General features: G+C 41.5%; 1 protein-coding gene across 1 annotated transcript in view; it reads right to left on the bottom strand.

Moving 5' to 3' along the window:
• Window positions 1–25,771, bottom strand: part of TRPM1 (transient receptor potential cation channel subfamily M member 1) — a 694,024-nt gene that overhangs the window by 302,569 nt on the left and 365,684 nt on the right. Inside the window, exons 9-11 of the mRNA XM_078684915.1 lie at window positions 14,961–15,033; window positions 9,552–9,652; window positions 6,687–6,851 (exon numbers count right to left, since the gene is read on the bottom strand). Of these exons, the coding sequence (XP_078541041.1) occupies window positions 6,687–6,851; window positions 9,552–9,652; window positions 14,961–15,033 (339 nt within the window). The remainder of the gene's footprint in view (window positions 1–6,686; window positions 6,852–9,551; window positions 9,653–14,960; window positions 15,034–25,771) is intronic.

Genomic DNA, 25,771 nt, shown 5'->3' with positions numbered 1-25,771 from the left:
CTGGAATCAAGAAGGAACCTCTGCCAAGGAGAGGGGAAGGACTTTGCTGTTGTTGTGTCCCCTTATATGAAGAGATCTCCAAGGGCCTGAGTAGAGCTAGCTCCCTGTTAAGAAAAAAACCGACGCATCCTTCGCTTGCGGAAGGCATCGCTCCGGTGTGGGACGATTACCATCGCTGCGAGTATCGTCGCATAGCCATCGCATCGAGGGGCCGCGAGAGGAGAAGATCAGCGCTATGCTGCACACCGCCACCACACCTGAGATCGTCGACGTCCCGAAGGTCGTGCCTTTGCGAAACGCTTCCCACGGAACCTGCGCACCGGAATCCATACAAGGTATCGCATCCCTCCCCATACAGACCGGATTCATCGCAACACGCCCCCTGCATCCAGCGGGGCTGTCGCATCGCCTTCCCAGGAGTGACACATTGCTTGTGTTTCAATGCTGCAGGTTCCACTTGGAACTTTTGTCGCATCTAAAGGTACTTTTGGCTAAACGTGACGCAACTGTGGATTATTTTGACACAAACCCTTGAACTCTTTTAAAAACATCATATTCTTGAACTATGTATGTTGGATTTCTGTCGTTTTGGTCCTGTGTAGTTTAGATAAAGATACTTTATTTTTCTAAACTGGTGTGGATTCCATTTGTGGTGTTTTCACTGTGTTACTGTGAGTGTTGGTACAAATACTTTACACATTGCCTTGGATAAGCCTGTCTGCTCGTGCCAAGCTACCAAGGGGGTAAGCAGGGGTTATCTAAAGAGTGTATCCCCCTTACCCTGACTAGAAGCAAGGGTCCCTATTTGGACAGTGGTGCCTACCTCTGCCAACTAGAGACTCCCAGATCTATCAATTGGCTATAAGTTTCCTTGTGTATCACGGCATACTTGAAGGACATTGAGCTAACATTTTATTGCATCCAGGACCTTGCTCTTTTGATTTATGATTTAGTTTGGAGGATATGTGCATCCATGACAGATTGCTGGAGAACAGGATCATGGGAAAGTATTCTACTATCAAATTGTGTTGGGAAAACAAACTTTTAACTATTTTTTGACACAGACATTAGTAAACTTCAAGACACTAGAGTGATTGTCTTCAATATAAATATGGCTTACTTCTTGTGAAGGAATCGTACAAATTATTGCACCAAGGATATTAATTATTCATGATATGTATATATAATTATAAGCACATATACAACAGGAGTTTAGTAAGTGATATTTATGTTTACATTGCTAATAACCAAAGAAGATTGGTAATTATTAATTACATTGAATGCACAGCATGGAAGTAAGTCTATCATCATCCGACAGTACACAGTCACAAAGCAGAAGTCAGTATTCTTGTTAGTAGAAGAGGAAGGTTATTGAATATTTCTAATGAAAGAGTTCATTACTCTGAGTTACTTCTCAGGTATATCATGTCAGTCTTATGTTAGATGCATCACCTTAATGACTGTTTTCTCTCTTAATCCATTCCCCTCTACTCATTTCTGCTACTGGCAAACATTTTCTTATTCTATACTCCTGGATAAAATGTGTACACATCCAACTTGGCAAACATATCGACCATCAACCTGCTAAATAAATACCAATCCGGTTTTCACGCAGGGCACAGTACTTAGTCTTCTCTGACCCAAATAGTGGATAATGCACTAAAGATCCTAGACCAAAACTAAGCCTGTCTTTTAATCCTGCTCGACCTATATTCCGCATTCGACACCGTCAAACACTTCTGGACCTCTTGAAATATAAGAATGGGCATATCAGGATCGGTAATAAATTGGTTCATCTCCTTCTTCCAAAATAGATCCCAAAGATTCAAGGTTAATCAATCCTTATCTAAGTCCATCCCAGTCACAGTAGGAGTCCCACAGGGCTCTTTCCTCTCACCCACTGTTTTAACCTATTCATTGAACCTCTTACTGAAATTCTCAGCTCCTCCAACACCCACGATCACATGTACGCAGATGATACACAACTGTGCCTAGAGGTCTCTTCTCTGGAGGACATCAGGGGCCGTACTACAGTAAGTGCGCAGGGGCGCAACAGGCGTTTGCGCCAGCTTTGCTCACCCCCAGGGCACTTTGGTATTAGAGAAGGGGACGCAGACGCTTGTGCATCCCCTTCTATAATAACGATAGCGCTGGCGCACTTAAAGCACCAGATCTATCAACAGAGGGTGTTCCCTATGCAAATGAGGGAATTCCTTTGACTCTGGGCCCATGCTATATTACAAAGGGCCTAGAGTCAAAGAAGCTCTCAAGAGGTGCACTGACAGTGCACCATTTAAAAGGTGGCACACCGTCAGTGCACCTCCTGACAGCAGCCCTCTGCAGGAGGTAATCGGGGTCCCATGGACCCCCCTGACATCCCTTTGCAGGCTGGTGCAGTCACTGACTGCACCGCCTGCAAGGGGATCTCTAAACATCTTTGAAAGTGCAGGCGGATGCCTCCTGCTCTGTGAAAACACAAAGCCGCTGATCCTTGTTGTCACATGACTGTGTTGATCTGGGGGCACTGCATTAACCATAATAGGGCGCATTGGCATTGTTTGCGCCAGGCGCAACTTTTCAAAGTTGCACCGGGCGCAAACAATGCCAATACATAGTACGGCCTCAGATCTCTTAATTGAACTCTACAAAAAGCACAGATTTAACTTGAAACTGAATTCCTCCTAATCGTTCTCCTCAACCAAACAACCACCGTAGAGGAATGGCCTAAACAATTTACAGCGCTCAACTACTAGCCTCAAGTTATCGACTCAGTGAGATCGCTGGGAATAACACTTTACAGGAATCTAAACATGCAGAAACACATCAGTGCCACAACAAAAGGAGCAAACATACAGATGAACATTATGAGAAAATTAAAACCCCTCCTTCCCGCCAATGACTTTAAATTGGCAGTACAAGCTCTAGTAATCCCCATACTAGATTATGGGCTCAGACTAGATTATGGGAGTGCAACTCTCTGTGGACTTCCCAGGTCTACAACGGCCCCCCTAAGAGCCTCTCTCAATTCAGCAGCCAGGCTCATCATGTGTACTAAAAGAAACTGCTACATTTCCCCTGAGCTTAGAGCTCTCAATTGGCTACCATTCAAAGCAAGAGTTCAACTAAAAATCACTTGCATGACTCACAAAGCCCTTCACCACAATACCCTGTGATATCTGTCCCAGAAACTGGAGCTCTCATGTAGTGACAGATCCTCCAGAAGTTCCAGAATTCTTCTTCTGAAACCACAAGGAATTGCCAAAATGAAAACATACAACCGGACCTTCTCTAGAATCGCCCCAAGGATTTGGAATACACTACCCCAAGAAACCAGACTGAACCGCTGTACTGCCTCTTTCAAGAAAGAAGTAAAGTTTCTACTCTTGAGTAAATGTACATGATCAACAAATCTAACCCACATAACTGATCTTGTCCTACTTTGTATTAGAAGCCTTATTATTTTTTGTCTTTGCGCATACACCTCGGTAACTATTTATAGCAGGACATAATAATGGCATACATTGTACTTTTGTCTTTTGTTTCCCCCTGTAAAACGCTCTGATACCCACAAGGGTCATGTTCACGCTATATAAATTCTTCAAAATAAATAATGAAACTGTTCACACATAGTCTTGGGTAGTCCCAGGCCTGTGATTTCAGTCACTAGTTTTTGGGATTGTAAGGGCTGAGAAAAACAACTTTTCTAAAAATCCTCTTTCTGGTATTTATATTAAAAATGTACTTTCACCAAATCATTAGGTTTTGAAAACCTACCACTATACTGTAAAGTTGACTTTGTACATTGCTACATTTTATTAATAAATCAGGGTGTTTCGAATGGAGAGGCCATTTGAGCTTCTGCATTAAGTAACATTTTCAAGTTATGTTAAGGGAGAGACATTCCAGCTACATAAACCGTATATTTGATTTATATTTATTAGGAACCTAGGCCTTGTGTGCTACAAAACACAATTTACATGTGACTTAATGTTGGAGGTGTACATTTAAGTATGTCAGACACGTTTATTCTGACATGTTCTTGCTGCAGTTTTGCATGCAGCAGGCCAGGGTTGTTGGACAGACTGATGTCATATTTTAAAATCTCTCAGGTGGATGGTGCAAAGATTCACTGTGGCCATCTTGTAACGTTTGACCTTCATGCCATTAATGGAGTTTATACACCTTGGTACTGTATCTTTCCCTACAAGTTAAACAAGCCATTTGGTGTTAGCAAATTACTTTTCATGTTTTATGGGTCACAATACATCAGCTCAGATGTTTAGCAGCTACTCACCGCCCAGACATTCAAGTAGGACTGCACTTCTTTAAAACAAATCTTGGAAGACCACACTAAAGGGTGAATTTCCTTGCAGACAGATCAATAGCAAGATAGCTAGACAGACAAAGAGACAGAGAGACAGAGAGACAGACATACAGACAGGCAGAATGACAGATAGATAGATAGATAGATAGATAGATAGATAGATAGATAGATAGATAGATAGATAGATAGATAGATAGATAGATAGATAGATAGATAGATAGATAGATAGATAGATAGATAGATAGATAGATAGATAGATAGATAGATTGACGGTTAGTGAACGTAAAGGGTAGAACCTTGTATTCAAAAGCTTCTTCCCTCAGAGTTTTGCATGTTATTGAGTGCAGGGATATGCCCATGGTTGGTAAAAGATCTATCCCTGCACTCTTGTATGCAGACGATGCTGTTTTAATGGCTCGTACCCCCATGGCCCTGCAAAACCTGTTAACTTCCTTCAATAACTTTATGCTCAGCTTGGATCTAAATATCAACTGCAGCAAAACTTTCTCCATGAATTGTGGACCACGAACAAAGAAGCAAATGAAAACGATGTTTATAAATAACGCTCCCTTAGAAAATACGTCCACTTTTCCTTATATAGGCATCCTGGTCCATGAGACAAGTGCGGTAAAAGCGAGAACACTTTTGTTCTCGAAGACAATAATGGCCTTAAAGAGTTTTATAAAAAAATTGGGAAAGAAACCAATAAGGGAGATTTTAACTATTTATAACGCAACGTGTCTATCGGTGACTCTGTATGGATCTGGACTGTGGGGGTATGCCAACATAAAATCAATTCAACTGGTTGAAAACAATTTTATGCGGCATATTCTGTCCATACCCGAAAGTATTGCGACCCTTATTTGCCACGAGGAGTTGGGGCAGCCATATATCTCAGATATAATTAGAACATAGCCCATCCTTCTGTGGCATAGGGTATGGACTGTAAACGAGTGTGTTGTAAATCGTGCCATACTCCACGATGTGTTAAAACTTGAACATGTAGGTGATTTTAAGTGGTTAAATTATGTCAAAACTTTCCTGACAGAAATTGACTGTTTACAATATTATGAGGACCCACCTACAATGGTACACATATCGAGAAAACTACTGAAAAAACTGTGTATGGAACACCTGAGGGAAAAAAGACTGTCAGAGGAAATAAAGAAAAAGACGGTCTGCTCACATCAGTTGATTTTAACCAGAGATACATTACAGCCATACTTAAGCCTCCCTATGTCTAATCATGATAGATTCCTTTTAACACGTTTTAGACTTAATATTGTTTTTAGGTTATTGACTTTCCCAGAAATGAACTCTTGGTCAAATGAACTGTGTATGTGCCCATGTGATGAATTGTCCCTGCAATCGGATATTCATGTTTTATTTTTTTGTAAATTTTACACTTTGCCTCGTAGAAAATATATTGTCCCTGCACTCAAAGATATGAATTTAAATAGATGTCGCCCAGCGTATCTTGAATTACAAAGAATGGACTCTGTTTTTATTGTTGCATCATTATCAGAATTTTTTTAACATGTTTTTAAACTGCGAAAATCGATATGTATGGATGATTTTTAATTGTTTTTTAGCGAAAAATTGTGTTTCCTCCCCTTTAGATAAAAACTGCTTTAATATTCACTGTAAATGAAATCTTAACTTGTTGCTTTTATGGTTATTGTTTTTTTAACCGAATAAAGTACTTTTTGACTTTGACTTTGAGTGAAGAAAATATCTATTTGGTAGGGCGAGCATAGACATCTGATCGAATATAACAATTTATTTACTTATAAGTCAATCACTGTCAGTATGGAATTGTCATCAATTTTGCTGAGGTTCTACATTATTGATTTCTGACTGATTATTCAGGCTATATGCATCGGTAAGGGGAAAAATAGCGTTCTCGAAGACCACCCCACACTGTGCACAATATCTTATTCAAAATGTATAACTTTCTTGGCATTCTATTCTCTGCCAGGTCCCTATTGACTCTAACGGATTGTTTAAACACTTTTTTGTGTGATATTCCTTCTGTAATAGCATTTTTCCGACCCATCTTCTAGTTGTTGGATATTGTACTAGCCGAAAAAGGCCTAATTGGTGCACAAATTGTAACAATGCTGTATTTTGCGATACTTTTTGAAGTATTTTCTTGCAAATCTGCTGTCGTGTAATATGGTGCATTCATGTTGACATGTAAGTGGTGCAAACAAAATGTCTTATTTTTGGAATGTGGTTTGCAAATTACAATCAACTGTGGCATTTGCTTGGCAGTGGGGTAAGGGAGGGAAGCTTTGTTTGGGTAGAAAGAGGGCCAAGAACATAAACAGACATAGGGTGAAACTGGCGAATGGTGTCTCACCCAGTTCAGGAGCTCAATCTTCCTGGGATCGGTTTCTTCCTCCGGCTCTTCTTTCCCTTTGCCTTTCTTCTTCCCTTTCCCCTTCCCTCTCATTGCCTTTGCCTGGGGCACAGGTGACCGTTTCTCTTTGTCAATTGTAGCTGTAGCTGTAAGGCTTCCTAAAGGCTGAAAATAATGGCAGAAAAAAATTAATGAAATTAGTAAATAAACAGAAATGCTGGACAAATAACCTTTTTATCTGCTAGAGTTATACACCGACAATGTCTCGTGTTTCATTTCGAAGTGGTTCAGAAAATGCTCTTGTAGTCTAAGCATAAACAAAGAATCACCTCATCGGTGCAGGCCATCCTTACAGAGAATTAATCACAAATGGCACTATAAGAATACATTCCTTCTTCATAGACATGCACTATTGCCAGTTTAGAAGCTTAAGCCATAACGTGTTTTATGTGATGTGTATTGGACATGCAAGTAGACGAGGAGGAAAATATATACATTTTTTCCCAGTGAACTTCAAAGCCTGTATACTTTTTCTCTATCATAAGGAGAATTATTTTCCTGGGGAATCAAAACTTGGGGCGAATCAGAGTATGCTGGTCTGGGTATTCTGTTGGAATGGTGGTGGAGTATTTTGCCCCCAAACTAACAGTCAGCCCTCCCTATTTTGAGCACGGTAGACTATAAGGTTTGCACCGACCATAAGTGTAAACCTTCCTCTAACTGTCCGAGGGAGTACAGGCATTCGAAGGTAAGCTATACGACTCTCCTTCTTATTTAGAGTGGCCGGTCGGTGGCTCTTTTACTATTGTTTTTATATTGCGTTTTAATAATCTATATTGCTGCTGGTATCCTTTTGACATGTGCTTTTATGGATATTCATATCCGAATAAAGATTATTTGAATTTACTATTGATCACCACCAGGAATATCCTATAGTATTGGGGCCATTAGTTTGTTCTTTTCCAAAAACAAACTCCCCCAGTGGAAGTTTGTTTTCATAAAAGAAACACATTTTAGAAGTTTGGTGTAAGTATCTGTTACGGATGTCCACCAAACTTTTAAATGACTTTGTATGAATCACCTGTTCACACACACCCACAGAGTTCACCTCACGGCCTGCATTAAACTCTAAATTTGGTGGGGCCTCCCAAATTCGAAATCGTTCCTTTAATTTCGACCTTCAACCTTCTCTAAAATCAACTGGGTCAGTGTGCGAGAAAGTTTGTGCCTGTCCCTCTTCTAGCTTTTGAACGAGCCTTCTCAAAAGGTTTCCCTAGGATCTCTTCAGCGTGGTTCTGTAGGTCTCACCATTGTCGCCCATCTTATTTAATACATATTTGTCTCCCTTGTTTAGCCTTTTTAAGGACATGCTGGTGAGGTCTGACAGATATGCAGAATATATTCTGGTTCTGAGAGGAAACTTCAGTGGTTTTGGAAGTGCACAAACTTCTAAAGAATATCACAGATAGAATGCATTCAAAGCAGCTAAAACTTAACAACTCCAAAACCAAGATTTTCCTGTTTGGAGTACAAGGAATGGCTAGTCTTGTTCCATGCCCCTACCGGAAATTCTCGATTATAACTGTTTATCTTCATCACGTGCTAAATACTGGGATTTGTCTTCAGTAATGACATGCTCTTCAAGACTTAGGGAGGGAAAGTTGAGGCAGCTGCTGTGACCAACGGTCTAATCTCATGCTAGTCCTTCCTCCGCTACTACACACATATGTCTTTGGTAGTAGAAGAAGCAGTTAATTCCAAGCTGGATTACTGTAACTGTCCTTATGCAAATTTAACAACATTTGACATAACCAGTTGTAAAGAGCCCATAATGACATTGTTTGACTTGTTGCTTGATTGAGGAAAAGTAAACACATTCCCAGGCAAGGAAAAAACTGCACAGGGTTTCAGCAAAGATGGGTTTTGTTTTAAAGCTGGGGTGCTGGATGCTTAAGTGCATTAATTACTTACCATGTTCTTTACTTGGCATATCAGATTCATCTATACCAGCCTGCAAGTGTAATGCAGATCTAGGAGAAAAGGTTGTTGCAGATACCCTGATTTAAACTTAGATTTAAGGGGGTGGAGGGGCAAGCATTCTTTTCTGTATGCTCATCTTTTTGGAATTCCTGCCTCATGCAGGTTAAGGTTCTTCCTTCTCTTAGCAACTTTAGAAAAAAGCTAAAACATGTCTTAAATACAAGGTTTTGCAAGATTGACACCAAAATACCGTTTGTAGATAGAGTGCATATTACAAACACATGTTCCCTCTTCGATCCCTTCCCTATCCTTCTCAATCCAAATAACTGACTAACATGTCCACCACTCAAATCACTTTCTTATTTCACTATACTAATTCACAACTAATGCTTTATGGGTTCCGGAGTAGCGTACTACTCACCGAAAAAGTTCTTTAACACCTCGTCAGGGGTAGTAAGCGCTATATCAATATAATTACAATACAATACAACACAATGAATTCTTTTTTCATTATGCATTCTAACTTACATTATGCTTTCAGAACCTGAATATAGATAATTTTCCACATTTTGTGAGGCAAGACATTGCAGCAGAATGAAATATATTGATGAGTGATACTAAAAGGCCTACATTCCATCTTAATTTTATTAACCGTTATAAATTTAAAAGCCCACCTCATATAGCACAGGTATGTGATTTTTTTTAAAGAGGAGGGGGGTGCCGAATTTGCCTGTCGAAGGGTATTAGGAGAAGCGTTAGCAAGGCTTTGCATTTTTTGACTCACATATAGGAATCATGTTTGTCAGTATTGAAGAGACGTGCATTCAACTGTAAATTAATAGCACATTTTAAATAAATAATTCTCCAGAGGAAAATAATTCTTACTGGCCATTGGTGCCCAAAGACGAAAATTTGGCTGCGTGCAATATCCACTCGATTCCAAGCTAATGCCAAACTCAACTGATCTGGTGCAGATGCATTTGTACCTGAAATAAATAACCATATTATTCAATTAGTGAAGTAACTTTTCATAATTGTTCTTATTGGGGATTCTGAGGTCAGAGTGCATGTTGAAATTGCTTAAACAGAGGTCTCCATGGAGTCACACAACATTAGTTCCAAATAAATTAAATGTATTGGTTTCTGAATCATCTCACCATCCAGCATCCAGAAAAAGGCTTTTTCAATGAAGGTAACGCACAAGAAAAGCGGAGATAGATTCTAAAAGGAAATCCACCTTTCTGCAGTGTTGACCAAAAGTTTGTCTGATTTTTGGGGTTTTAGAAAACTGTAGTTTTGACAACTGGGCACTTTCAGATTGCCAAACAGGCTATAACAGCTTGCGTCTCGCCCTAAGCATGGACAATATTTCAGGTATTTAATTGCCATATTGGACATTGTTGTAAGTCAGCTGTAACATGCTCACAAATAGTGCAAACTGCTTAAAGATGAAAATCCAAAATTTGGGGCAAAGCCTACTACATTGAAGGCCTGACCATGAACTTGGGCTAGAAAACTAGACCCATTGTTATGTTCAAAATGCTAGAAGGCTTTCTGTAACTGTGATTTGTCAACATTAGGCACAAGAGCATAGTGCTGCAATCTAATATGTAAGCTGTGCCCAAAGTTGCCTTTAAAAAAATGTAACATAAGCTTACTCATTAGAGAGCAACTCCCAATTTTTAACATGTGATGCTAAAACCTATTTGTCTTTAATTCCATTCAGGAGAAACAAAAGTTATTTTCACAACATATAACTAATTACAACAAAAAATCTTTAGCCAATTTGGATTTGGATTCCATATGCTGGAAAGGTGGTTATTTTTCTCTTTTTCGGATAAACATCTTGTGCGAATTGATCAGGGAGACTCATAGTAAACTAGGTCCTTTTACATCCACTCACTCAACAGGAAATTGTTCCCCTGACACTGATCAAAGCTTTCCCTGAACAAAATACTTCCAGCCTTGTGTATATGGGATTGTTTTGTAAAAGGAACTAGATACAAAATATAGTGAAATCTATGTCCTGTAAAAGAAAGAAAAAGAAAGTCCAGAATTCCAACTGAATTCACCTGGAGAATACTGGCAATCACAGCTGGGGTTACCTTCTAAAAACGTGTGCGCTCATGGGAAGATGCTTGTGACAGAAACGAAAAAATTGGATAGCTGTATGCTGGAGGACTTCCACACTGCCTTGTAAAAGAACAGCAACATGATTAACTCTAGCTTTGTCCCGAATCCCTGGGCTTAAAAAGCTGGCCTCTTGGTGATCCAAGGTCCAGATCTGTGACTATGGGTGGTGTAAGATCCATGAGGATGTATCGCTGGAAGGAAATTTGCAAGGCTGGTATTAACTAAAAGTTTGATTATGGACATGAGAGAAGTGGGCAGAAGTATTTTTGCCATGTGTGGCCTGGTGTCTAGGGAGACTTCCTTCAGAGTTTGGGGACTTTTAGCAAAATACAATTTACTGCATGGAGTGTTCAACTGTGTTTTCAAGAATAGCAGTTTCCCAAACACATTTCTATTCTCTGTCTGCTTTGCTCCATTGCCAAAAGTAAATGTGCTACTACCCCCTATCAGTTGTTTCTAAGAATTACAGCCATTTCATTAGTGAGTTTAACTTTTTACTTCCAAAGACTTCTGGTTCTAAAGGCATCCACATTAGTTTTTTTAATAACTCTATATCCCTCCATCAGGTTTACTTCTCGGAAATATATTTTAACGAATGTTGTTTCGTGCTGGTGTTCATGACTAGTGGAAAGTCAGCGCTCTAAATTAGCGCTTTCTGTCTGTGTTACTGGTTGCAGGGGTAATTGTAATTTGTTTTAATGTTTTATTCATTGTCTTGACCACTGTATTTACTTGTGCTGCAGTCTGCCTTACTGGGACCTGCAGCATTAAACTTCCATTATTGTGCTGCAGGGGTAATTGTAATTTGTTTTAACTTTTTTTAAATTGTTTGACCACTTCATTTACTTGTACTGCAGTCTGCCTTACCGGGGACCTGCAGAAATAAACCGATATTATTGTGCCACACCTGGCCGCTATTTTGACAGTGCTGCAGCTCTAGTTCTTGCAATACTAGCAGTGACCACCCATAAAAAGCCAAGATCAGCGCAGACACCCAGTGGGAATTCAGCACTCTAAGTTATAACTTTCTGTATGTGTTACTGGCTGCAAGGGGAATTGTAATCTGTTTTGAATTTTTATTCATTGGCTTGACCACTGCATTTACTTGTACTGCTGTCTGCCTTACTGAGGACCTGCAGAATAAAACTACCATTGTTGAGCCATACCTGGACACCATTTTGAAAGGGCTGCCGCTCTAGCTCTTTTCATGCTAGCAGCAGCCACCCATAAAAAGCCAAGATCAGTACTGATGCGCAGCCGACGCCCTGTGGAGTCAAAGGCTAGTATGTCTGCATCCGTCTGTGTCCCGACTGCGGGAAGCGCTAGCCATGCTGCAGGTTCCATATCAGCCATTCCAATAAGGTACTCCTCTTCCTCTCTACACACTATAAATCATACTAACCCCTGCCTCCACATGTTATCAGTAGCAGAGCTTGAGGGCCCAGCTGTAGGTTTAGAACAGAGTTTAGCTTAGTATGGGCCCCTGCAGCCAAAGTTCGGCTCCCTCGGAACCCCATACGCATCTCTCAGCCAGGGCTGGACTGGCCGTAGCGGGCATCAGGCATTTTCCTGGTGGACTAGAAGGTTGGGGGCCGGTTTTGGAGCAGTGCTGCAATATCGGCTCCCAGGAACAAAAGCAGCTGTGCTAGGGGCCGGTTTAGTGAAGCAGCAGTGCTTCACACTAGAACTCAACCTTCCCCTCCCCTCTTCTTCCCTACCAAGGGCCGGTTAGATAGAACTGCCAGGGCTGCTCTCAGTTCTTAGTCTGACCCTGCTCTCAGCTTATATAAAAACAATACAGTTCTGGAAGGGAGGCGTACTAAAAACACTTGCTCTCTACCCAAAAGCTCTATTGACATTTATGATCTCATCAGATGGGAACTTTGACTTCATATTGCTCACCAAAATGTGGCTTAATGATCCCTCCAATCCTGACATTGGCATGGCCATTTGTGAAGGGTATGCTATTAACAGGTTGGATAGGGCAGACGCAAGAGGAGGATCTGATCCACCGTACTAACTACTTATGTTCTTCATTTTCAGGGAATGAGCTAAAGGGATCAGAATGCAACAGTTTCACTTTGAAACTTTCAGAATAGTTCTCATTTTCAGCAGTACTCCTTTACTGCCCTCCTGGTCCTAGTTCTGAATTATTGGACACCCTAGGTGTAGCCATCGCTCCACACTGCATGCTGTTTACTAACATCCATGTAGACTATTCCAACAATACAACAGGGCAAACACTGATGGACTTGGCCAAAACATTAGGTTGCATCAGAAAGTACAGGGTCCTACACATTCAACAGACCACACGCTGAACCTTTTTTTTCTAATTTGTCCACTCTGAGTACGCTAAAGACCAAACCCCTTATCTGGATGGACCATTACTTGGTTCAGTTCCGCATAAAACACCCTGACACCTCTACCATGTCAAAGTCTATAGATCTCTTGATGCAAAACCGTAGACAAAAAGACATTAATGAGCCAAATATGCAGAGGAATTGAAGCTATCCTTCCACTAAAATGACAGTGACCTTGAGAAGGTATATATGTTGCATTTCAATCTCATAAAAAGGTATTTGGTAGGTATCCTGCATTACTCTTCAGTGCATACTACGGAGATAAGCAAGCCAGTGATACAAACACTCACTGATTTTCTGCTGAGTCTAAGAACCTATCAGTGGCAACAGGGCTTACTATGTAAACGAATAAGTGGTGGAGATCAAAGTTTTGTTCAGAAGCCAGCGGATGGTGCTATCAAAGGTTGGAGTGCCAAATACGAAAGCTGCATAGTCTTGATTCCACATTGTCCCTCTCTAAATCCAAAACCAGACATACCTTGCCTCCTTATCTCATCTTTGCATGCTTTTTTAAATCCCAGGCCCACAATTACAAAAGTGTCACAGAATACAACTTAGCACCCAAAGTTGCTGCGCAGAGTTGCATGACAAGGTGTGAGCAGGAAAGTGTCATATCTACAGAGATATGGCACTTTCCTCCACTTTCCCTAGCGCCTGCGCAAAATCAGGCAGCCGAGCACCATATGCAAAGGTGTCTGTGTGAGTCTAGCGTAGGTTTTTGTACTAGAAGGGTATTCTTCCAGTACAAAATACTATGTTTAGACTGACCTTAAAACGGTTCTCACTTTAGCGGTGTGTTCAGGCCCTGACTGGCCACTGGGCGTTTTGGCGTGCGGCCAAGGTGGGGGCTGATTTCACTGCAGTGGGGGCTGATTTCGTTGATGGGGACCTGCGTGTGCTTCTAAATAAACAAAGCAAAACGAATGAGTTTCTGCACACGCAGGTCCCCATCAACAAAATCAGCCCCAGCACTAAAATGCCCGGTAGCCAGTCTGGCCCTGGGTGTGTTGTATAGTACAGTAAACATCCAAAGTAAGAAAGGTTAGGATGAATAGAAGTATGTCTCTTTTTTAATGCCTGCTTTCAAGTGGCGTCAATATATGGCACAAAACCCTGTCTACAAGTGTTAGCAGATAAGGTTTTGTGTCAAAAATCATGGGTTGCTGCATGGGAACTCACCTATAGCTCCCATGGAATGAAGCCTTGACACAGAGTGACGCAAAGTAATGCAAAGCAAAGCGGCGCTTCGCACTGACTTGACTTACCTTTTCATACAAACCAACGCAAATACCAATTTGCATTGGTTTGTAAATCCTGATAAGGATTTTGCATCGGGTCTGTGTTATGAAAGTAACACCAACAAGATGCAATACTGCTGTAAATCTGGCTCCTGATTTCTCCTTTTGTCTCTGTTTTTCCGTCTTTCTCATTCTCCTTCAATCCTGGTCCCACTTTTGAGCTTTCCTCTCTCTTGCTCCGGATCCAGTTTGTTGAGGAAAAATATATGCTGGTCCCCATATAGAGTGGCAGAGGGTCCCACTTGTAGCCACCAGCTCAGATTAATCTGCCAAGCCAGACGCCTGTAGTGGCCTTAAGAGCCTAATTGATTTGTATCTGTCAGTCCTTCACTGGGACATACCTCTGAAAAACAGCAGATGTGTTTACAGTGTGTCCCACTGTCACCGACAGAGAGCGCAATGGGTTCTCTCTGCGCACTCCAGGTAAAAGGCAGTCAATGATTCACAGGCCTTTATATGAAAAATGTTAAATGCATTGCTTTCTCAAAGTTATGTGGACTTACCTTTTAGCAGAGCAGTTAAAATTGCCATTTCAATGTCTTGCTGCCCCTCCGAACCCATACGGAAAACGGTGATCTACAAAAGAGAAAACTGGAGTTGGAGATTTTATGGAAGGCGGAAAATGATATCACTGATGGAGTATAGAGCATTGTAGTTATTGTTGTCGTGGTGGGTGTTTTGCTGTTCTTATCATCATCATTATTATTGTAACTTTATGTTATTGTTGCTATTATTGTTAGAACAATAATTATTATTGTTATCATTTTTATGGTATGAAATGGAGAGACAGAGACTGAGAAACGGATCTGTCCAATTACTGAAACCACCAGTTTGCTGATTCCTCTGAAGAGGTTTTGCCTGCTTTGGAAATTAAGGGATCTCTTAGGATGGCGGTCGAAAGGCCGCCGACCGGCCGGCGGCAGCAACCGCCGTGCCGGTGGCGGTCTTCCCTCTGCGATCGGCATCCAGAAAACAGCCGGTCCCATTAGCATGGCGGTGACGACTGCGGCGGTGACATTTTCCGCCCGCCACTTTTCCGCCAGTAGCAGTCCACACGCTTGCCTGGTGGGCGGAGCTGGACCACTAAAATGGGGCAGGTGCAGGGCCAGGCTCCGCCGTCATGATTATGATGCCGGCGGTAGCCAGCCTTTCGCTGCGGTGGAACCCCAATGAAAAGGCATGTGGAGAATGTCTCCGGGGGCCCATTGCGGGCCCCCATTGTGTTTGAGGGGTGTGGGTGCACTGGGGGGTACCCATGGTACCCCCCTACATGTCCCTGTACCAGGTGGCAGGCATTGTGTAGTGCCTGCCACGCAGTGCAGGGATATGCTGGACATGCTTTTTTGGACATCACGGCGGTGCTGCTGGCAGCAGCAACTGCCGCAATGTTAAATGGCGCAATCGTACCACTACAGTCTGATTTCGACTGTGGAGCATACTAATTGGACCGGTGGTTATGCCGCAGTCCTGGCGGGCGGTGTTTTACCGCTACCATGGCGGTCGGAGTGATTTTCCAACCGCCATCCTGATAGACCACATAGTTCTCTGGCTTTTAAACTCATGCTATCAGAATCAGAATAAGCTTTCTTCAATTTTAGTCACATAAAATCACAAAAGCAGACATAATACATAAAAGAAAATGACTATTTAGAAATTATTTTGTCTAGATATAAACATACAATATATCCTAAAAATTCTTTCTTCATAACATTTTAAAAGTACACATAGCCCAAAAAGTTAAAAGGGGAGATTATTATGCACAACTTGTATCACAAATAATTCAGTCCCACATATTTTTGATTAGTTCCAGCTCTCAACAGGGGTTAAACATTTAAACCTTTTCTGGCTCTGAGTACACTTTTTATAAAAATGGCAATAGCAGCAATCACTGTATAGAAACTGAAAATATAAAAGAGCTTGTCGACATTGCCTCCAACCCCCTGACTTTAGTAGAGGTAAAATCCATCTCGATCTCTCTTTTGTATAAAATTTATAGAAAAGAACCATATGTATTGTTGATTGTGGAGATAAGTCATCACAAGGGGGGCAGCATAATTCTCTAGACCAGTTATTCCCTTCTGGGTAACTAATTAATCGGTGAAAGTTCCCAAATCTACTCATGCTATATTTCCATCCAACTTTAGCTCCAACAGTTTTGTATGTAATTCATGTTTTCATATATTTCTTTTTTTAAATTTTTTAATTTTTCAAAATGTATTACAGAGAAAACATAGTACAAAACTTCCAGCAGTTCATTACTTCGCCACCCCACCCCCCACCCCGACACCATTCAGTATATTCACAAACATCAGTAGAGTAACGATTATTTTTATGCAATTAATAGAAAAACAAACAGAATAAAGAAAAAATTAATAACAGCGAAGAATGTTCCTTCTAACCAATTCATTAAAGGGTCCCAAATCTCCAACCCTCTTTTTTGTGCACATCTACCTTTTTTAGCATATATAGCGCTCTCTAGTTTGCAAGTGGCCAGTAACCTGGCCTGCCATTGTGCGAACTAAGGAGGGTTCAGATCTATCCAGTGTGAAGCCAGACAAATCCTATAAATAGTCATGGCAACGGATATCAAAGCACCACCTGTCCCGCTCCTACTAGTATCATCTAGGCCGAGCATAATAGCTGTAGGGGTAAGTTGGATGTCTTGTGCCAGTACAACTCCTAAAAATTGTTGAACATCTTTTAATAAAGGTTTTAAATTTGGGCAAGCAGCAAACATATGTATCTGGTCTGCGGAGTATTCGGAGCATCTAGGACACAGAGTTCCCCTTCAAGTTCCCCATTTTGCTATTTTGTTTGGGGTGATGTACAGAAACAATCCTGATTTATAGAATTGGGCCTGTAGTTTAGATGACAGCAGGTATTTATGAGCACGGTTCAGGGCTAAAGGAAAAGTATCTTGAGAGGTATTCAACTTCAGTTGCCACTTTGCATCGATTTTTTCCAGATCATCTGGCATTTTGGAGTTTAATATTGAGTAGATTCCTCCAATCCGGGGCGTTTTACATTCCTGTATTTTATCTATGAAATCTAGCCTTATAAAACCTGCCAGCCCACCAGTTTTATGTACTAGAAAGTTTTCAACAGCATAATAGAGGAAGTTCTGATTCTCACTTAAGTTAAATTGGTCCTTAAGCTCGTCGAAGGGCCGTACCCTGATTGGGGTTACTAAATCCCCCAATTTAGTTATTCCTGCTCTGTACCATTTCTGTAAGCATGAATTTCCAAATATTGATGGCAGATTTGAATTATTTTTAATGGGGGGTATAATGATTAAATATACCCAGCCCAAAAAGTCTTCGAATATTGGCAAAGACCCGGTATGCATTTGTTAGGGTCTTAAACCGGACTCGTTTATAATATCCGAAGTCAAGCTGTCTCCATAGACACCCCATAGTGCTTTCCACCAATAGTAATGTATATGGAGATGGTAATCCTGTGGGTTCCGGATCAGTAACTTCGTGCAAAAGGAACGTGCTATACTGTAGGACTGTTGCCCAGTGGTATAACTTTAAGTTTGGCAACGCCCAACCTCCTCTTTCCTTCGATAAAGAGAGTAGTTTATATGATCTCCTTGGCTTTGAATAAACCCAAATAAATTGACAAAAAATCTGTTCAAATAAGTGCAAAACAGTATTATTAAATTCCAGGGGAATGGTTCTAAAAAAATATAATAGCTTCGGGAAAAATGTCATTTTTATGACGTTGCAGCGGCCGATTATTGTTAGTTGCAAATTATCAATTTTCTTAAGAGCTTTTTTAATGTATGATGCTAGCGGAATCAGATTTTCCTCCACTATTAAATCTGTGTTAGCCACAATGTTCACTCCAAGATACTTAGTTTTTGGGACTATTAAACTATCAGTTAATGTTCTCGTTCAGGATTATCTGAGTTTTTGTTCTATTTAGGGCATACCCTGATAATTTCCCAAACTTCAGAGCTTCACGTTCTAAGGCCTTCATAGCGGATTTGGGGTCAGGAGTAACTACCGCCATGTCGTCTGCATAGGCCATGATCTTAGTGTCTATGCCATGCCTACTGACCGCCGCTATTTCTGGATTAGATTCGATTTTACTAAAGAGTGGGTTGATAAAAAGGGCAAAAAGAAGTGGAGAGCAGGGACACCCCTGCCTAGTCCCACGTGAGATCTCAATCAGTCCTGTAAGCTGTCCATTAATCATAATTCTTGCTATGGGATTCTTTATATAAAGCTTGAATAGCCTGTAACATCTTAGGTCCGAAGCCAGTCCTCCTCAGAACGTCCCAGAGGAAGAACCAGGAGACCCGATCGAAAGCTTTTTCAGCATCTAGTAATATTAATGCAATTGGGTCTCCTGATATCTTGGCGGCATCAAACAATGTGATTGTCCACCGGACATGTTCTGTGGTTTCCTTTTTAGGGATAAACCCATGTTGCCATCCAGATACCACACCCTCTATTTTGTTGGAAATTCTAGTCGCTAAAATTTTTGAAAATATTTTTGAGTCTGTATTTATCAGAGTTATTGGTCTGTAGGAAGACATTTCAAGAGGAGACTTATCTTTTTTGGGAAAGATCAGACTTTTTGCTAGGGACCATGAGGGGGGTGGTGCGGCTCCGTTAAAAATTGAAACGATCACTGAGGTGAAGATTTCCTTAATTTGTGGTAAAAAATGCTTATAAAATTCTACAGTGATACTATCCATGCCAGTTGCCTTGCCGTCAGTTAGGCTCGCAAGGGCGGTAGCTATCTCCTCCCATGTGGGAGGGTGTTCCATTTGTTCTTGATCCTCTAAGTTAAGTTTAGCCATAGGTATGGATTCTAAGTACTCTGTAGTATCAACTCCCCTAATCTCAGAGGGTCTAGTGTCTTCTTCTGTATACAACTCCCTGTAAAACCCCATAAATCCCTTATTGATCTTTTCGGGGTCATTCGTTACTCCCTCGGTGGTCGTGTGAATAGAAGTTATTGTTTTGGCTGTTGATTGTTGCCTTATGGATAAAGCTAACTGATGTCCTATAAGCTCCCACACTCATACATTTTCCCTAGGGTAGAAGCCCATCTTGCTGCTGTTCTTTCTGCAAAAATTGATCCTATCTCAGCTTTAGCTGCAGCTACCGTGCGCTGTGCTATTTCTACTTCACCTCCTGCCTTAACTGTTAAAACTAATTTCCTTTCCTCGGCTATCAGCTTATCTTGTAACCGTTTCATCTGCTCTTTCTCTATTGTATTCCTCCTGATTGAAAAGTGGAGCGTCGTCCCCCTAAACCCAGCTTTAAAGGTGTCCCACACCATCATGAGGGGGGCCGATCCCAAGTTTATCCTCAAAAACTCTCAGATCCAACCCTGCATGAATTCCTTATATTTACAATCATACAGAAGCGCTTTTTCAAAGGTCCAGTTTGACTTCAATCCTTGAGGCATTAGACCCTCTAGAGTTAGAATCAGCGGGTTGTGATCGGACATAAACCTATGTGAGATATCAATATGGGATGAGTTGACCAAGGAAGAGGAAACTAGAAAATAATCTAACCTTGCTAGTGACACATGGGGAGCTGAGAAGAAAGTGAAACCATCTTGTTGTGGTCTCTGTTCTGCCCAAACATCCACTAATCCATGTGTGTTAATTAAGTTTAGCATGGCTTGAAACACCTTTGGCTTTCTGCCACTATATTTCCAGTTTGTGTCGGATTGCCAGTAGCTTTGGGAGATTTAAATTCAAGTCCCCACAGAGTATAATGGGAAGTTGCCAGTGCACCAACTCCTCATTTACCCAGTTGAATACCCCTGGATCGTCTAGGTTACTCCCGTAAATAGAGCAGATTGTAAATGCATAGTTTGGCGCAAGAGAACAGCCCACAATTACCCATCTCCCGAGACCAATGGACTTAACTCTATTCACCTTTAAAGACAGTCTTTGTTTAGCTAGAATCCTCAATCCTTTCACCCTTGCCCCTTGGGTTGTTGCCCCTACAACCTTGTATCCCAGTGTATTTAACAGATGTTTTTGACCACCTTCAACGTGTGTCTCCTGGAGACAGATCAAATCAGGTCCTAATGTCCGCAACCCCTGTGCTACTTTCTGCCTTTTCACCTGGTCATTAAGACCCCAGATATTTAAAGAAACTACTCTTATTTTATTTGAGCCGCTCATTTATGGGGTTATAGCCTTTCTTTGCTTATTACTTTCTTCCATGCTTCTTTCCCACACCGGCACCGCCCCCAAAACACCGCCTGAATTTTTAAGAAACAATTCACTCAAAACCTCTGTTCCCATCCCACTGCAAACTTTTGGTGCCCCCCCTTAATTGAGCAGTCAGGATGACCTTGTATGATGGATGATAAGTGTGGGTTTCAGCCACCGAGCCACAGAAAGAGAAAAACACTTTTTTTAAAATTTCCTTTCCCCGGTTGCCCCCAAAGATTATGGTTCAAGTTGCAGTCCACCCGAAAAAATTACTTTCTGATCCTTTCTGCTCACAATTTGTGCACCTTATGTCCCAGGACATCAGTTAATTCACTCTCTTCTGACCTGTAATTTCTTTTAGGAATTCTCCTGCTTTAATTTCTGAAAGAAAGACTCGAGTTGATCCATCAAAAAGAACTTTCAATCTGGCCGGATTCATTAAATAGATTTGTGCCCCTTGTTGTTGGAATGGGGATATTAACTGGTGAAGTCTCCATCTCCGTTCTACTGTTGTATGGCAAAAGTCTGGTTTTGCAAAGAATTTAATACGGTTCACTTCTTTCTGGGAATTTGGTCTTGCCTTATCATAGATCAACTGTCTTAAGAGGAAATTCCCAAAAAAGACCAAAAACACCCTGGGCTTTTCGTTAGTGCTGTTATCACCCCGTCTCAACTTGATATTGAAAGGAAAACGGTGGGCCCTTTGTATTTCTTGGTCCCATTTCCAGTTGGTATCTGTGGGGAATGCGGCTTGCAGCAGTTTAACTATGAACCCTCGAGGGTCTTCTCCTTCAACTCCCTCAAGAATCCCCAGCAATCGCAGATTATTCCGGCGTTGTCTTTTTTCCTGCTCTTCGAGTTTAGTCATCAGGTCCACTAGGCAGGCCTCGTATGCACCCCCCTACTCTTTAGCCTTGGCGGCTTCCACTTCTAATATCTCGGTTCGGGCTAACACCATGGCTACCCAGTCTCCGATGTTTGTGCAGACCTTATTTAGTTTCCTAATACTGCCTTGCAGTCTCTTGGCGGCGGTCTTAGCAGGGAGACTATCTGACCGGGCTTCCTCCTGGAACAATTTGATAGAGTGCAGAATTGATGACAAAGAAGGCACCTCCATACTTTCTGCCAGAGCCCTTGGAACCGCCTGTTGTTGTTGTGCGCTGGGTGCATTTCCAGGGGAGAGTAGGCTAGGGGTATAATCCCATTTTAGCTGATTGCGTTTCTTCCGTGATTGTCTTTTCCGTAGTACTGTATTAGAGACTTTATTGGGGTCGATTTCTTCCTCGATATTGCCCTCTTCAGGCAAAGCATCTTCACTTGACGAGGAATCCTCATTACCTGTGTCCGTTAAAGATTCATCTGATACTGAATAAAAGTTCTCACCGATGGGATCGGGCGTCTGAGGTGGCAGGGGGCCAGAGTTAACTGAAGCTTTAGACATCTCTCTATGACCTTCACTGGTTTCTCTGGGAATTACCATCTGATGTACATTAGTCCCATCTATCTCGCTATGCAAAGTATCAATCTCTTGGAGGTCAGGTAGAGGGTCTAAGCCTGATGGGGCGCTGCATCAGTCAGAGCTACCACTCCTGGGACTGTTCGCAGGGGGTCACCTTGATCATTAATATTAAAATGTTTGTTACCCTCGTTAGGAGACATTGCTGCTCCTGAACCCATAGCTGTTGAGATGGACTTTAGCACAGCAAAATGCTTACTTATAGAGGGGAAGCCCCCAGTACTATCCAGGCCTGCTTCCTTCATCAACAGGCTTTACTGGCGTTTTTTTTATAGCCCCCAAGTCCCTTTTACCTTTTAGTGGTTGTTCTGTTTTCTCTCCTTCTCCCTGCACCGAAACCAGCCTAGTCTTGAGGCTTTTCTGCCCGCTTGTTGTCATGTTCTTTATCTCTGTCCTCCGCCTTCTCCCAGCTACTCTTGTCCTGAGCCAGATGAATTTCCCGGGTTGACTCCTTAGATGGCGGAGACCCGCCTGCAAAGTCCTGGAGAATGCCTCACAAAGTTCCTCGCAACGCTTGGCAGTCGCGGAGTAAATCGTAAAGCTACATGAAAAGCGGAATTCCGCTTGACTCCACGAAGTTCATCTCAGCACAGCCGCCGCGGACATCAGCGGACATCAGCTATGGTAGTAGCAGTGCCGGCAACGGTCAGTTTCAGGGCAGCTAGAGGATCGCCGGTCTTCAAACTCTTCCCAGCATGCAACTGCGGCATGGCGGCTGGATCGCGGCTCCTCACACAAGCACCATCCCTGCCCTACTTTTCATATATTTCTTAAGGGGTATATTTATTGAAGGATTTTTGTGCGAAAGAGGCACGTTCAGACACCGGTGCTCTGTACAGAATCACTTGGCTTGTTTGTGATGCTCTTCAGACCGCCAACTGGTCTTTCTCATCAGACATTCATATAGATTTATGTATAAAATAGTCCAAGATGTTTATTTCAAAAACTTGTAAAAATATAAAAGACATAATTTGATTTTTTTGTCTGGCAACCAATCAGAATTTGGACATAAGAGCAAGAACTGAAAAGGCAAGCTGCCCATTCAGATAAAGTGCATCTCAAATACTACATAATGATGTATCATAAGGTATGACTAAAAGGAGATGTATACATTATAAAACACAACATCTAGTAAAAGTGTAAAAGTCATCATATAGTTCTATTAAAAACAATTAAACACAGTTTGGAGGTAAGTTAAAATTTAAAAAGCAAACTGTTAATTCTAGAAAAGTTAATCTCGAGTGCTTCACATTGATTTATCTCAGAATATAAATCAAGAAAGAGAAAGGGCCAGTCACGTTTAGAGTACAATTTTATATTTCTATAACACTCTCTAACATCAGATATTTGTGTACAAAGGTGCCTTTAGATCAACATGCAGTGCAGTTTCTTCGTGATGGTATAGCATTTGGGTATATGAAAAAAGGTCAACATACTTAATTACATTAAAGTTGTTGCTCTGAGCTATCAAATGGCTTCTGGAGGTATACCACAAGCTGGCTTCAAACTCTCCTAATATCTTTTCCATATGAGCCATGCAGTATGCAGATATTTGGAGACCGCAGTTATAACTACTTCTTTGGTATCTGACTGCAAAATTCTTAAAGCAATCTCGTGCTGCCTGATCCCTAGTAATCTATACAGTGGTAGTATCCTCTTTTTCCGGTGGAGTCTGTACGTCTTGCAAAAAAGTTAGAAAATGATGTGTGTTCTCCGGGGCAAGCCTGCAGGATGGGCAAAGACTAGACAAGCTCTGATTGCATCCCCAGGTGGCAATGTCACTGTGAATGGGTAGGGAGCCATATCTGAACTTTAAGTACAGCTGCTTTGGTAGGGTACATAATATCATATCAAACACGTTCTCATAGGCTGGGCCTGTTTTGTGGTCAAGGAATCTCTCAATCAGACTACCAGATTTACACCGCTTGAGCTCCTCGCTCCAGACCAGGTTTCTGAATCTCTCCTTGATCTGTTGCTTTGCAGTGTCAACAGCTTTGGCTGGGTTATCCCAAAGTGTGTGAAGGTTTAGAGTATAAAGTAGATTCTTGATATAGCCCAGCCAAGTGACCCTTAAGTGGCCCCTAGTACCTGAAATGTTTCTGAGTGGATTTCTATAGGGTTTTAGTTCTGCGATGGACCAAAGGCGATGCCAGAACAGTTAGGGGTACATTGAAGTCACCCAAAATTGTCAAGACGGCATCTGCCGGTAGTGCCCTTATAGTGAGTTCAAGGGAATTTAATATAAGATGACTGATTATTAGTGCTCACTGGCCTGTTATATACATTGACCACATAACTCAAGCATTATCTGTGCTGATGGAAAGGCCAAGTATATCAGGTGAGTACTCTGCGAGCTTCTTAATTTTGCATTGCAGTTTTTCACCCAAATAACTAGATACTCACCCCCCTGGGACAACTTCTCCCTTGCGAGATAGAGGGGCAGAAAATGTTGGAGTAGCCTGACCTGAAAGTGGGTTCACCACACTACGTTTCTTGGAACGCACACATTTCCTAAGCATGTCAATGGAAGGGCCCCAAGCAGGGACTGAAAGTTTTGATTTCAGCTCAGTAAGGTTCCAAGAAAGTACATGGCACGAGACCGGGTCTTGAGCTTGTAACCAGGGAATGCCGAAGATGTTTAAGTGGCAGTTCTTTACTTGCTTCCTGGGTTAGGAGTGGGCCATATCTTGGGTTTATAGCCGATAGATGCTGTGGATGTTCGAATGGCAATTCTTTCCTTACTTCCTGGGGTGAGGAGTGGGCACTGCCAATAGTCGGGCGGATAGAAGAAAAAAAAATGCAAGAGTGTTGGTCACTCAATCCTTCTAATTGAGCGGGGAAAACGGATTCTCAGTTAACAACAGGGTTGTATGTTAGATCCTCAGGAATATAGGTCATAAATGACTCAGAGGTAAATGACTATGCAAGCCGCTGCTTTATATTGTACAGCTAATGATGGGCAATAGGAATTCATAAAAGGCATTGGAGAATGCAGGGTAGGAATACCTGTATGCCGTTACTAAGGCTTGTTATTCTGTTTTCATTATGTAAATAAAAATAAGCGTAGGAGATTAAATGTTTTCCTTTTCTTCCCTTTTAGGTCTGGCCTTCAGACTTGGCAGCTTCATGTTTTCCAGAAAATTCATAATAAAAATATAGACCATCAGGGGGGCTTTTAGTCAACAGCCTCTATCCATTGGGCTGCTGAAATATCAACCAAATTGTGCTTCCTCCCACTACAACATACAGTAGGGAAAACTGGGTCAGCCTACTTCAGTCATTGGATACCTTCACTTTCAGTAACTGCATTTTGCTAGTGCTCATGGCTATTCCCACCTAAAATGTCCCCAATGTTAGAATTTTGAAGATACTTTTATATACCTATGCCTGCTAGTATCTATGTATAGTAGGATGTCATGAAGTACTTCAATAAAAATCAAGAAATGTATTGACATCTGCAATATTGACTCATCAGTAACCAGCTTTTATCTATTTATCGTATATATAAAACAAGCACAAATCATTAAAATATCAAAACTGTGCACTCAAAATGATATGCTGAAGCTAAACTTCCTCAGCTTGGTAGGGTCTTATGAAGATTTCAGCTAGAT

This window comes from Lissotriton helveticus, chromosome 3_2 (assembly GCF_964261635.1).
Source record: "Lissotriton helveticus chromosome 3_2, aLisHel1.1, whole genome shotgun sequence".
Taxonomy (NCBI): domain Eukaryota; kingdom Metazoa; phylum Chordata; class Amphibia; order Caudata; family Salamandridae; genus Lissotriton; species Lissotriton helveticus.
The sequence above is the reverse complement of the archived record's forward strand: the minus strand, read 5'-3'. Positions and strand labels throughout refer to the sequence as shown.